Source organism: Megalops cyprinoides, chromosome 4 (assembly GCF_013368585.1).
Source record: "Megalops cyprinoides isolate fMegCyp1 chromosome 4, fMegCyp1.pri, whole genome shotgun sequence".
Lineage (NCBI taxonomy): Eukaryota > Metazoa > Chordata > Actinopteri > Elopiformes > Megalopidae > Megalops > Megalops cyprinoides.
The window spans coordinates 8,173,486-8,187,500 of NC_050586.1; the positions used below are offsets into that span (position 1 = coordinate 8,173,486).

Consider the following 14,015-nt stretch of genomic DNA (forward strand, 5'->3'; position numbering starts at 1 on the left):
GTTGGAGGATACGTTTTTTTTTTCTAAAAGGGTGCAGTTCTCCAGCTAGCCACCAGAGGTCAATATTGCTGCATCAGTAAAATCTTTGTGTCAATACTCCTTTGATTATTTTGGCTGTAGATTGTCAGAGCTAAGGGGGCTTTATCAGTGACTCTGGAATTAGACAAAAGGATGGTCCATTGTTTATACTCTATGAAGGAACAAAAACAGAGATGAATAAGAAAGATTTCAGTACTTTCATGCCGGATGTGACATGCAAATGATTGTCATATGATAGCATATGACAGCAGTGTTGTGTAGTGGTAAGGAGCAGGGCGCATAACTGAAAGGCTGCTGGTTCAATTCCCCTCTGGGGCACTGCTGCAGTTCCCTTGGTCAAGGTGCTTAAGCCAGAACTGCCTCAGTAAACTACCTCAGCCTCAGCTGTATAAATGTAGAAAACTACAATAATGTAAAAATTGACACCTATGTAAATTGCTTTGGATAAGAGCGTCTGCTAAATCCCGGTAATGTAATGCAATGTAATGAAGTATTACACCCTTTAAACAGACTAAATGCAAGAGAATTAAAAAATGATCCCAAAGCAAATGTGTCAGATTTGGCGGTTTTCAGGTGCAGTGTTTGTGACCTGCTGCCTGTGCTCTGTGTTGTGTGCTGACAGGAAGAAGTACCTGGAGTCCGTGGATGCAGAGACGGCCATCGACGAGGAAGAGAAGAGACTGAGCCCCAGCCTGTCCCCAGGTGAGCCCCCACCCCCCACCCCCCACCCCCATTCCGCAGCACTCCGTCCTGACTGTCTCTCTCTCGGAATCGGACATCTGTTGTCCTGTCACCCCCCCTCCCTTGTCCTTGTGTCTCATTTCTTTATCCCTGTCTGTTGCTGACTGGGCTTTTTCTGTGTCACTGTGTGTCATTGGTGGTCTGTAACCTTGGGGCAACTGACTGTCCCATCCCGCTGTGATCACTCCTCTCAGACACAGCAACTGTCTGTGCTGGTCCCTGTAACAAGTGGTAACACCTGCTACTTGTATGACTTGCTAGTTATTCTACATGTATTATTATGTATTTGGATTGTGTGATCTAGTGACTGTGATGTATGGTAGTGTACTTGGCTTCCTTTGTCTAGTCAGGTTGCACAAGTTAACTTGTGGTTGGGCTTGAATGGTGTTACGCTCACACGCACTGGTCTGGGAGTGTTGTTAGCCTGGTCTGACACTGTTGCTCATTCAGCCTAATGGATACGCTGTTCTCTTGTTCTAAATGCTAATGCTATATGAAGTTAATGTAACGTAATGTAACATAATGTAATGTAAAGTAATGTAATGTAATGTAATGTAATGTAATGTAATTAAAGTAATGTAACATAACATAATATAATGTAATGCAACATAATGTAATGTAAAGTAATGTAATGTATTGTAATGTAACGTAATGGCTCCCGCCTTCCGCAGACACAGCCGGGGTGGAGCGCAGCCGGCAGTTCCACGAGCGCAGGCAGGCGGCAGCGGCCCGGCTGCTGGATGTGGTGCTGGACCTGGAGCGCGCCCACCTGGCCTTCCAGCGCAGGGAGCGGGAGGAGGCCGCTAACCACATCCTCATCCCCTAGGCGGCGGCGGTGAGGGGGCGGGGCCAGGGGGGCGGGGAGTGCGTGTCCTGGGTTACTGCGTGTGTGGAGAGAGTGCGAGCATCACGGCCCCCCAGCCCCGTGTCCGGTGTGTGTCACGCCGTTCCTGTGTTGTGTGTTGTGTCAGAGGAGCGCCCTCGCACTCATCGCCTGGGTCAGCCGAAGCCAGGGGGCACGAAAGGCAGATCTTTACCTTCACTCTGCGCTCTGCAGAGTAGCCTAGCAGCAAGGAGCAGGGCTTGTGACTGAAAGGTTGCTGGTTCGCTGGGGCACTGCTGCTGCACCCTTGGGCAAGGTACTTCATCCAGGATTGCCTTGGTAATATCCAGCTGTATAAATGGGTAACATGTAAAAAACTGTAACCTGTGTAAGTTGCTCTGGATAAGAACGTCTGCTAAATGACAATAATGTAATGTACATGCTGCAAAGTGCCACCAGGCTCTGCATCCTCACTGCATGTGTGTCCCGCAATTCAGCCCTCCTCTCACCAGAGGGTGCAGGAGAACCGGGTGAGTGGCTGAAATCCATGGAGCGAGGCCCACAGGGACTGGCACTGCCAGTGAACTGCATCATGGGACTGTCACATGGGCACAGGAGGACTGCGAGCTCACCTGCATGCGGGATCAATATGCCACATCCTACGGGGGTTGGAACTGTCGGGGACTGAAACAGAGTTGCCATGTCGACCGCGTTTCTCCAGCAACCTGATTGCCATTGTTAATCCTGTTGTTATGTCATCCGGGGTTCGTGACCTCCGAAGTGGAGTGGGCACCACTGCCATGCATCTCTGAAACCCCGGAGATGTTTTTTTTTTCTTGGGAAAGGCCTCCAGTCTGTGTCTTTAATAGATGGACCAACAACACCCTCACAGAAAGGGGGCTTGAGACCAATGCTCTTAAACGACTTAATCACCTGCGTCACCTTCTCCTGTCCCTGAGGTTTCGCTGCCTGTCGACCTTTCCAGGAGGCTCCCGAGGGAAGCAGGACACAATGACAAGCAGCTCATTTCTATAATGCTTCAGCATAACGCCTCGGGCCTGACAGGGCGAGCTTTGAATGTCATCTTATTGGAGCAGCTCCCTGTATCTGGTCATTTTGCTTTGTAAGAGTTCTCCGCCTCGGCTGGTTTCGTAACTGTGCATGAAAAAGAGATCCGTGCTCTCAGTGGACGTGAATTATACGCCTTTTTATTCCCTCGATCGTTGTCCCTCACTGCAGGATAATTATGCAACAATGAGTTATCTATTCCGCTACTGACCAAGTATGCTTTTTAAAATATTGCTGAGCTTTGTATTGATGTTTTTTTTTTTTTTTTACTGGTATTGCTTATTCTGCTTGCCAGATAATAGCTTTGAACAGAAAAAAAAGACCCACAATGTAGCAGAGAGATGAATTTGGGTGTCTACGCTGCTGTCGTGGCAGAATGGCTCTGTACGTGTGTGTGTAAGTGCTGTAAGTGCCGTGGCTGCGGGGTCAGGTGGCGTGTTGCATGGCCGGCACAGCTGCCGTGTTTCGCTTTCCGGGTATCGGTCCGCCACCGCCGCCGCCGCCGTCGTCATGGGTACCCGAGATTAAGCTTTAGCGGGGCTTTTCGTTTTTGGTGCTATTGTTCTGCGATTTTTTTTTAGAAACAGAATCTCCCCCCTCCACCCCCCTGCGGCGTACTCTTTCTGCCATGCAAACATGCAGGTGAGGGCGTGAAAAGGACATTCTGATGTAGCATTCCGGAAACTACCTTTCAGTCATGTCGCAGCACTTCGCGGACTTTGCCGAAACAGAAAATAGCGCAGTTGCTTATGTTTTTTTTTCCCTCCTTTTTGCCTTGGTCAGCTGATTACAGCCTCACTGATTGTGTCATGAGAAAGTACACAGTGGTACACAAGCATGTTTCAATGAAAATGTCAAGTGTTATACAGTGACGTACAGCCACCTGTGTCTGGATAACTCATCGTGGCCTCAAAGGGCGTTCGGAGGTGTTTTTAAATGTAAAGAAAATTACAACAAAGCACCCCGCTGAGATGATTGCATTACATGGTTTGCTTCACGGGCAGCACATTGAATGAAACAATGACCAGTCTGTTATCTTGCACAGCCACGTTGTGAAGCTTTTGTTTATAAGTGGTAGTATTTGGAAAGTGTTGTAATTCTAGTGACACTTATGAACATCGACCGCAGAATCCTTTGTGAATGGCTGTACTGATATCACAAGAGGAGCAGAATCAGAATGTCTCTCATTTGAAATTGCACTGGAGACCAATGCCTTGATGCGCAAAAGATAATAGGCCTGGATTCAATCATGATATATACTTAACTTTTTACTAACAGTTAATCGCAATTGTTTCTTTTTTATCACCAAAATTACGAGAGTGTTGAAAAAATTCGACGTCCGAATTTTTTTTAATAAAAATTGAGGAGGTGTTGTACTAATCTAGGCCTTAATCCAGAATGTTATTGCAGACATTGCATTTTATTTCAGTTATATAATTTAACAGAAAAGGTGCAAACGTAGCTGGAAACAGCTTCTAGCGCTCTACAGTAGCCCCCCCCCACCTGAGTTTGGAACCCACACCCTCCCGTCGCTCAGACACCCCCTGTGAACTTTTCCAGAAACCTCACAAGAGAGAACTGAGAAAAGGTGCCAGAGACACTCAAGTGACACTCCTGTGATGTTCTTAAATTCACCAGGACTCTGCTGCCAGAACTGAGTGGGCTGTTGGTGTTATGATATGTTGGTGCCAAAATGAATGTGTTTTTTGTGTTTTTTTTTTTTTGGGGGGGGGGGGGGGGGGGATTGGGAACAGTGCCAAACTGTTTTTGCCATAATGTACTCTTTTAAATGCTGATCCTGCTGGATTGTATATGCCTTTGTTGATTGAATATATACATCACATTGAAAAAGGTTGTGTTTTTTTTTTTTAAATACTTGCTGGGCACACTTTATAATACAAGCAATTTCCTGTAGATCTGAAGCAAAAGACTTGAAGTCATATGCCACAAGCTCTCTGCACACTGTGGTCACCACTATGTTATTTTATATCTTAAGCCCCTTTATGAAAAATTCATATATAAAAATGGGAGCCGTAACTTTAAAATACTAGGATGAAAAATACTCAACGTATTAGTCAACCTGCGCCAAGTTTGAGGTTTGAAACCAGCCAAAGTGGGTTTTTGGATCCAACTTTTTCACTCAGCTAGCGGATGGTGCTAGTGGTTGGGTGTTGCCATGACAATGAGAGTGTATATGAGTTCAACTTTTGAGCAAGTAAAACCCAAGAGTGTAACTGTACTGTTTTCACTTCAAACTACCATTTTTTTTTCTTACCTGCAAGCAGGCTAGGATACGTCTGACAGGGATCGTTTTGATCCAGGCATACAAGCGCACATCAACTTTCAGTTTTGCTCACGTCAATCTGATTTACATCCAGCAGGCAGAGGATTGACAGATTGCGAAAAATAGAGTCATGTTTTTTTTTTTGAGGAAAGCAAAATCTTCCTCACCTCCTAGACCTCTCCTGTCCTCATGACATCCCTGTCCCAGTCCTCACACTTAGGCCAGATTCAATGCCTGTCCAGACCGGTGTGCCAAAGGGAGCGCACTTTCCGCCAATGCGAGTGTTACGGAGATCGATGAACGCCTCCCGAGGCAGGGCTGATGTGACTCTATCGGACACCAGTTACTACAAAATATGGGGGCTGGACACAGAACAACAGTGCTGTCTTTTATAGGCCAAGTTACTAAACAATGAAGAGAAGCATTCCGACAAATAAGAGGTTACCCTTGATTTGTGTGGGGTTTGTTTTTTTGAATTCTGCTGCTTGAGGCTGTCACGCCCCTCCCAGGAGGAACGGGTCCTGGCTGACCTCCCGAAAATCAGGACAAGGGGCCGCGTGATTGCCCCCCCCCCCCCCCCCCCCCCCATCTCCCGCCCTCTCTCCCTCTGTGAACTGCTGGCACCATCTGGCCGGAGGAAGGATGCGGCTGAGGTGACGTCTTTGGGGACAGGAGCGGTCGCGCCTTCACGCAGCTTTCCTGTCGGGCGGCGCTGATGCATGACAGCGGAGTTGACGCCTCGCTTCGGCGTGACGTCGGCGCAGCCCCACAGGGGACGGGAGGCTCAGGCCCGCGCGGAGAGCCCGGGGGCCAGTCACGCCATCGGCACGTCAACCCGGGGGGGCGGGGGGCCTGACCTGACGCGCGCGGCTTGTTTTTGACCGGCGAACTCGGACAGAACTCTCTGTTCCTCTGTTCCACCCGTCACTGTCATCCCGCCCGCTGCACCCCCCCCCCCCCCCCACGCCCCAGGTGTCTTGCAGTTCTGGAGATGATGAGTCCTGAAAAGTGTTCTGCAGCGGCAGCACCCGAGCACTGCAAGCAGTCAGGTAGTTCAAGAAAAAAAAAGTTTAAGTTTAAGAAAAGAAAAAAAAAAACGAGTATTTAAAAACAGCATTCCTGGCACTTCCCCCTTCCTATCTAATTAAAATGCTAATGAGAAGCACCTGCTGTAGGGCAGCTGAGACTCCCTCATTAACACTAATTAGCGGTCAGGGTGAGGGATGGGGAGTGGCGGGTTGTGCTGAGGCAGGAGGGAGGCTCGGATTACGCCCCTCGGCGGGTCGGCCCGGCCTGGCGTGGCGTACGCTGAGGAGCCCGAACGCCCGCCCACTTCTCCCGCGGCAACGAGATTCAGCGGCGAGTGACAGAAAATGACCATAAAGCTAATTTATGGCCCCCGAAAACAATTTCTGCCGCACTCTACAGCCCTGGCAGTACTCATTTGTATCTGAATAACGAGGTGCAGAGCTTGGTGTAGCTGGAGGTAAGCTGGAGGGGGGAGGGGGGAGGGGGGAGAGATGCTAACTAAAGGAGGCCACAAAAAAAGAAGGGAGCGAGAGAGGAGAAAGCAGTCAAACAAACCCTCTGATGAGGGAACATTTATTGCACAATAAACACACAAACATGCAACAAGGTCATCATGACTCAATAAAGACTGATAGAATAAAGAAGCCCTTTATCATTTGAAACAATGTTTCTAAATCTTGCGTTGTTTTCTCTTTTTTTCCGATTTATTTCATCGGTACATATTTTAAAACGGTCCATCGCCTTTTTTTTATTGAACTTTGTTTTTCTTCAGCTATCAACTACTGTACTCACACAGTCACCATGAATGGAAATGGGGACCAAACAATGAAATTTGCATGGCTTTTTGACATCGTGTTGGATGAGAAGAGTGGGAACTTCCAGTACAAAGAGACCCCCACTTCCAAAAGGAATTCATGTGTGAGGAGGCAGAGAGAAGAAGAGAGAAAAGCAAAACAATCTCCTCTCCCTGCCAATAAACAATGCTTAAGGGAAGTCTCACAAAGGTATCTAAGCATGGATACATAACACAGTTCCAGAATCCATGGCATTCCAAAGACTACTGATACATGACTGATACATTATAAGTATTATTATCTTATTAATAATCACTATGACCTTTTTATAATGCAAAGCTATGTCAACCTGTTTTTTTTGACATCTTATGGTTAACATGCATCAGCAAAAAACCTCTTCGTCCCCGTGGCACAGAGGACACAGCTTAAAGTTGCCCCTCCCCCTGGACTCTAGAAACGCAGTATGCATGCACACCCACGCACACACACGCGCGCACACACCCACGCGCGCACACATACACACACGCACGCGCTCACACACACGTGCACGCACGCACGCACGCGCACACGCGCACACACACACAAACACATACAAAGCCCCACATACCATCTTTCCTCCTGAACTTTCAGTACGGCATGTTGGGAACAGGCAGAGAAATGAGCACACTGAGAAACAGAGCTCAATAGGGGATATAAAAAGGACAAAACTCGACAGGAATGAAACAGACACTTCACACTGTGAAGTCTTTCCCCCACGTCACACCTAAAATATGGGGCTACCATTTAATGAAAATATACTGTAAATATATGGAATGTTCATCTTAAATGTGTGAATAAGTGTATAAAATGTATAACTATTTATGTCTTAATATGAAATGCGAAGGAAAGAGAGATATAAAATGACACTAAGGTCCATCTCTCGGTTAAGGCTGAAAATATAAAAACATGAGGCAGGACTATGACATCACTCTCAGTTCCGAGCGAAACATCCACGATTATATCGCCTGCAATCGCCAACTTACTGTGCTATGCTTACAACTTGATACATACAGTTTCCTCCCATTCCTGGAATGAAGAAATCCGCCCCTTAAACACTTATCCTGAAACTCTAACCCCTGTACCCCCTCTCCCCTACGCAAAATCCCTCAACACGCTGTAAGTACTCGTACACTGTGCGGTGCTAAACACTAAACGGTGCTCCGCATTTGCAAACCGGAGTGATCGTTCTGGGGAGCTGAGAAAGCATGCGTGATAATCGACCGTATGCTGCGCCGACCTGCGCCAGCTAAGCGGACAGATGCGGGAGAGTCACCCTGCGAAGGAGGGGACGCATGACGCGCGGAGGGTGAAAGGGACGACGATGACACCTTCACCGTCAGACAGCCGACGGTGCCGGGAGAAAACGGAGGGCGAGCGAACAAGGTGATTCGACACAGCTGACAAACACTCCCACAAGCTGCCCCCTCTCTTCAGCAAACATTACCCCGGATGGGAGTTCCCTGATTTGCTCGGACTCTTTTTATTTTTGTGTGTTTCCCTTAAAGTTTTCCCCGTCCAGTCGACCGAAACCGAGAGAGTGGGGCAGGAGATTGCCTTGCCCCGTGACACTGCGATTCGTCGGCGTGAGGCGGGACAGGGGTCGAAAATGGCACCTTTCCGATTTCTCCACAATTTAAGAAGTGAAATGGCCCTTTCTGAGGAGTTGGTCAACCTTCCATGCTGCTACACCCCTCCTCTACGTGTTATAAAGAGAGATTACTTACTGAGTTTCCTCAGGGGAATCTTCTATAGAGCATCTACTACATTAATGTAACAACAGCAGCAAACGCGCAATCTAAAACTATTCTGATAATATAAGACATTACAGTTTCAACACAATTTCATACATATTGTAACAGTCCCTGACATTCTGACAAAATAAACATTTGCCAGATATTTTAAAAATGTATGTATAGATATATATATTTATATGTTTTTCAATCATACAGAAGAGTATAAAAAATAAATTAACCTCACGATTTTCATAAAGGAGCTTAGCTTTAAAGGTAGAGCACGCCTTATGTAAATGTGTATGTCTAAGCAATACAAGACACTTAATAAACGTAAAAAAAAAAAATCAAAGTCAGCAGAAGGCTAATACATTTCAAGACAATTTTTCAAATGAAAAGGCTGATAAACACCGCTGCCTCAAAGTGCTAAGGAAGACAATGACTCGGTCCAAAATTCAACAGCATTTAAAGGATTACCGACAAACCCCACTGACGACAAGGGTAACATACCATCAATTTCAGCATTAATCCCTTTTGGATCCAAAAACATTTCCGGTAATTAAAATTGATTAAATATTTCTGGAGGAGTCCTCCCGGGAGAACGAATTATGCGGCTGCGGGACAGCTCCCTCCTGGCCAGACAAAACGACGTGAGAAAATCACGTCATCGCGGGGGTCCCCAGAGCTCTCTGATTGATAAAACGGGGGTTCGCTCAAAGCGTCTGCCGTGCCCAGTGCAGGGAGAGGGGGGGGGGGCGGGGGGATGGGGGGGGGACGAGATCTCTAACTCCCCAGCGCACCGTCAGCATCACCGCGCGCTTGCAACCTTGCGCTGTGATCAGAGGCGTGTCCTCTAGTGTTAGCCAGCGTACCCATGGGGGGGCACATGCGCTTGCCAGCTCTATCTGTCATGAACGCCCTCGGAGAGACGCGCTCGCTGCATCTGAGGAAGCGCAGTCGGCTCCTGGTCAAGGACCGAGCGGAGGCTCTCATTAACCATACACGCGCAACACGCGTTCCCGCTGACGGTGATGGATCGCGCCAACTGGTGCCTTTTCCTCGACGGGAGCGAGTAACGGGCATGACTTACGCACGGACGTCACCGCTGTCACCCCGCACAGGCGAAGCAAATGAATGTAACCTTGGAGAGCGTTTTCGCGAGTCCTTGTGCAACGCGATGCGCTAGTGAAGGCCGGATTGATGCTTCTTAGCTCATAAAACGATTTTAAGTACATAAATTGCATACTTGATGATAAGGACGCCAGGGTGGAAACGCTGTTTGATCCAGTTTGAGCGAATTCAAACGCGCACTCGCCGAGGTCACGTCAAGTTTCGCACGGCGTGTAATCCCTCATTGCAGACAAGTGATGCTGTTTTCACTACCCTTAGTGCAGACATGCCTGACACTGTCTAGATTAGCCTCGTTTGCCTCCACAAACCATATTCAGTCATATTAGGAATGCAAGAATGTATTCTTCCGGACCACGGCTGAACTCAACGATTCAGTTTTCTCACCAAACAACTTCCAAACTAAAATAATTCCGGATGCCACGATTGGAAAGATAACTTAAAAGTTTCACACTTGACACATATCAACTGTACGCTTACTTTCCCATGTTTGCTTACTTGTTTCAATGTGGCCTAAAACCGGGCGCACAATGTCTCCCATAGTCTTCGCTAGCTATCCAAGTTCAAACGTTTCAAACTGAAAATATTTCAGCACAGCGACGAACCCGCGTTGAAAAAAACCCCGTTGAAAAAAAAAACTCCTTCTCGATTCTTCACAAAAACCAACCATGAGGAATTTGCTTCCCTAAAAACGTATACATACACATTTCCCTAAAACTAGGACAAACGGGACATAGCTTGTCTTTGACAGCCCGGGCCAACTGTATCTTCATTACCAGATAGATACACGGTCAGCGTTCAAGATGCAGCTGACAAATTATGGGGTATCGAAGTACACTTCCTTCTAGAAAACCCCCCCCGAGGGTCACAACCACCCGCATCTCCTCCGATGCTCCAGAACAATCCTCAAATATTCCACAAGCTCCTACATTACCGCAGTACGCGCAGTTCTGTCCCCGCCTCCCTTCACGCTACAAGCCTATCGGCTTGCAGTGACCCACACAACAGCCCCTGCTTACATCGATCACCAATTTATTGTTCATCTCGTCTCACATTTATTCAACTCCTTCAGTTTTCATTTTGGCAAGATTACACATGCCTGAGGCATGGAAATTAGAGAGAAAGAAATTAATTGGAAATATATATGTGTATATATATATATTTGCTTAAGCATTCTTTTAGCCAGACGCTAAAAAAAAGATTGAATATCTGTTTTTATATATATATATATTTCTTTCACTCCCAGGTACACATGTTCACTGAAGACTGTATTTCGGTTTCAGGGGTGGGGAATAAAGGACAATGCTCAGCGATTCATTTCCTTCCTTCTGGCTGAAGCCCCCCTCCGTCGGGGACGAGGGGGGAGGTGTTGGTGGTGTCCTTGGCGATCTCCCTCTCGCCCCTCAGTCTTTCAGGTTTTCCTCCCCCACCCCTTGGGCGGAGAGCTCGGTCAGCACATTGTCCAGGTAGTTGGGGTCCGGGTAGCCGTGGCCCGTCAGGTTGGAGCCGAACTCGGTCTTGTGGTGGATTTCGTTCCACACCACCGTGTCGGACTCCCCCGTGGTGCTGGACGTGCCGATGGTGAAGATGAGACGCCGGTCCCAGGCCATGATGAGGAGCTTCAGCACCTACGGAGCAGGACAGAACCGCGAGCCGTTAGCCACCCGTCACACGCGGCTGCCCTGCTTCCCCTTTCCTCTGAAACACACTGCTGCACCCTCCCCCGTTCCTCAACAGCGGGACGGATGAGGATGTATTGGATGCGTTTTATTTTCTGAATTTTCCCCTCATCTCACGGCGGATCGCGGACACCACGGTGACCATGGTGACCAGCTCACCTTCCTGCCTTTCTCGTTGTCAGGGAGATAGCAGTGTCGAGGGAAACCCCTGGCGCTGAACTTCTTCCCAGGGTTCGGGTGTTCTGTGGTCTGCATTCCAAAAAAAAATACAAACACACACACACAAAAGTCACACCTCAAGTCACCATCCTTCATGATGCCAGTGACAACACAACACATTGACAACACATTGTACAAAACACCCTACCCTGTGATCAGCCTCACTTTAATGCAGTCTTTCAGATTTGTAGCGCCATTCAGTCATTCATTTCCAGTTTTTCAATTAGAGTTATCTGGACAACTTTAAAACCCAGTTTGGTTTGATGAGATTATTTAAACTGGGCCTCTGGCAAAGTAATAATCATTCAGTATTATTTAATATAATTTTTTTTTTTACCTTGAAAAACCGTTCTCTATTAATGTTGTTGCAATTTTTCCGAAATCATCCATTTCAGTTCTTTTCCACGAAAGTGAAGAATCTTGGCAATCACACATGACAAAGAGATGCAATTGAAAGCGTTCTGGCTCAGTAAAGGAGATGCTGGCTGCTGTCTCTGCTGCAGAAGATTACACTTGCCAGAGAGCTCGTACCCTGAAACCGCTTCCTACGAGGAGGACTAATGTCTTCCACATCGAGCCGGCATGCGGTTTGATTAGGTTTCCTTCTTTTTCACGTATATACAACACCTAAATATAGCGGTATGCCAATTGCTCAGAGCTCAGAGCAATCCTGAAATGGCAATCCGTCGTGGGAAGTTCGCTTTAACGGTGTGCCTTAAATCATCTGCAGAGAGCGAGGCATCCTGACTGTCTTTACGACCGCAGTGCAGTCCCGCATCCCTCACCCATTACAAGCCTCCAGGCATGCAGACACAGGGGACATGTCACTCTCATCGGGTGACTGAAGGCGAGTCACTCACAAACTACCTACCCATCATGCACTTCTATTTTAGCTTTTGCTTCAAGCAGAGCGAGGCATACGATTTTTCACTTTAGCTCCGCATGAGAAAAGACCATGTTGGCTTGGGTTACAGCAGACCAAGGTAGTATTTCCACACAACATCATTGCGCCAGATGGCTCTGTTCTATGATCCTGTGGGTTTTTCTTTTTTGCTTTCATGGAATAGAAACCAAATTGTGTATACCTTCTGTGCACATGTTGGAAAATTGTAATGTAATTGTAATGTTTTTTTTTTTTTTTTTTTTTTGGATGGGCAGCAGATTTTGTATCAGTACAGATCACCTGAAGAGGTGTTCACCCAGGCTGCAGAGAGAATGACAGTTACCCAGGGAAGGCAGGGACAGTGGTGTGGCTGACAGTGACTCCCTGGTATGGGCTGAAGTGACCAATCCCATCGCCCCCCCCCCCCCAGGGAGACTCGGCCAGCTCCTTTGGTGTTAAGGTCAGTTTATTGACTCTATAAAAGAGCTGCTACCGTCAGGATGATATATGCTGCCCCCTCATGCTGTCAGGTGACCTGCTCCTGTTTTTATAATGATGCAGCCTCCCCACAGATTTGTAAACTCTACCCCCCCTTGCTACAGTGGGACACATGCAGCCCCCCCCACCACTGCAAGGTCAGTTAAGTACAGCACAACACTGTGGGGTATTCAGCTGTGCTGTTCATCTATAGCCAATTTACTTGACAGAATTGCATTTCTTAATTGCAACACATTGTTTTGTTGTTTTTTTAAACTGTGTAATAAAGAAAATGTAACCATGAGATGATGACACACAACATGCCATCTACAGCAGCTGGGTAAGATAATGTGACATGTATTCAGCTTAATATGTGCTAACAGGAATTGAAATAGCACATCCAACACATAGAAGATTGTCTCTTTCCTGCTCTTGCTAGAGAAAAGGTTAGTGTACCACCATTACATTATTTTTCTTATGTTACATTATTGTCATTTAGCAGATCCTTTTATCCAGAGCAACTTATATAGGTTGCAATTTTTACATGTTTCTCATTTCATACAACTCAATGTTTACCAAGGCAACTATGGGTTTAATAGCCCGAACGGGGAATTAAACCAGCAACCTTCTGGTCACGAGCCATGCTCTTTACCACTATGCTACACTGTCACCCCTGACAGTAGACAGCTGCCTCCAGCTTTCAATCAACACACTAAACTGCTTCTAGTAAAACCGGGAATGGCTCACACTGCTATGCACTAGGAGTGCTGTTTGCATCCATGATCCATGTCCTGGAATGCGTTAGCATCAGGTGTCCCCTGCTGTTAATGCCAGGCTGTCACCTGTCTTAAGGACATTGTGACGAGCCCTTATAAAACTGCCTTCTGCCCAACACCAGAAGCCTGGCTGACAATGCAGGGGAAAAACTGGTGCATGTGACATTGTACAAAGCCCTTTCCTTTTTTTTTCCTGATGAAACGCTGACACCTCTGATGGCTCTTCGGGCTTGAGGTGTGTCTTGTTTCACGGTACATTAGAAAGGCTGCATTCTCCATCACATTCTCATTACCACGATCTCGTTT

The 14,015-nt window shown here is 47.1% G+C and overlaps 2 protein-coding genes across 2 annotated transcripts in view; one reads left to right on the forward strand and one right to left on the reverse strand.

The window, feature by feature from the left end:
* The window catches only part of LOC118776968 (rasGAP-activating-like protein 1), a 33,730-nt gene extending 32,124 nt beyond the window's left edge, over nt 1-1,606 (forward strand). The window contains exons 20-21 of the mRNA XM_036527637.1: nt 662-741; nt 1,458-1,606. Coding sequence (XP_036383530.1) covers nt 662-741; nt 1,458-1,606 — 229 coding nt within the window. The remainder of the gene's footprint in view (nt 1-661; nt 742-1,457) is intronic.
* Nucleotides 1,607-9,301: 7,695 nt separating this feature from the next.
* dtx1 (deltex 1, E3 ubiquitin ligase) overlaps nt 9,302-14,015 on the reverse strand; it is a 52,814-nt gene continuing 48,100 nt past the window's right edge. Inside the window, 2 exon segments of the mRNA XM_036526795.1 lie at nt 9,302-11,303; nt 11,514-11,603. Coding sequence (XP_036382688.1) covers nt 11,079-11,303; nt 11,514-11,603 — 315 coding nt within the window. The 3' untranslated portion in view covers nt 9,302-11,078.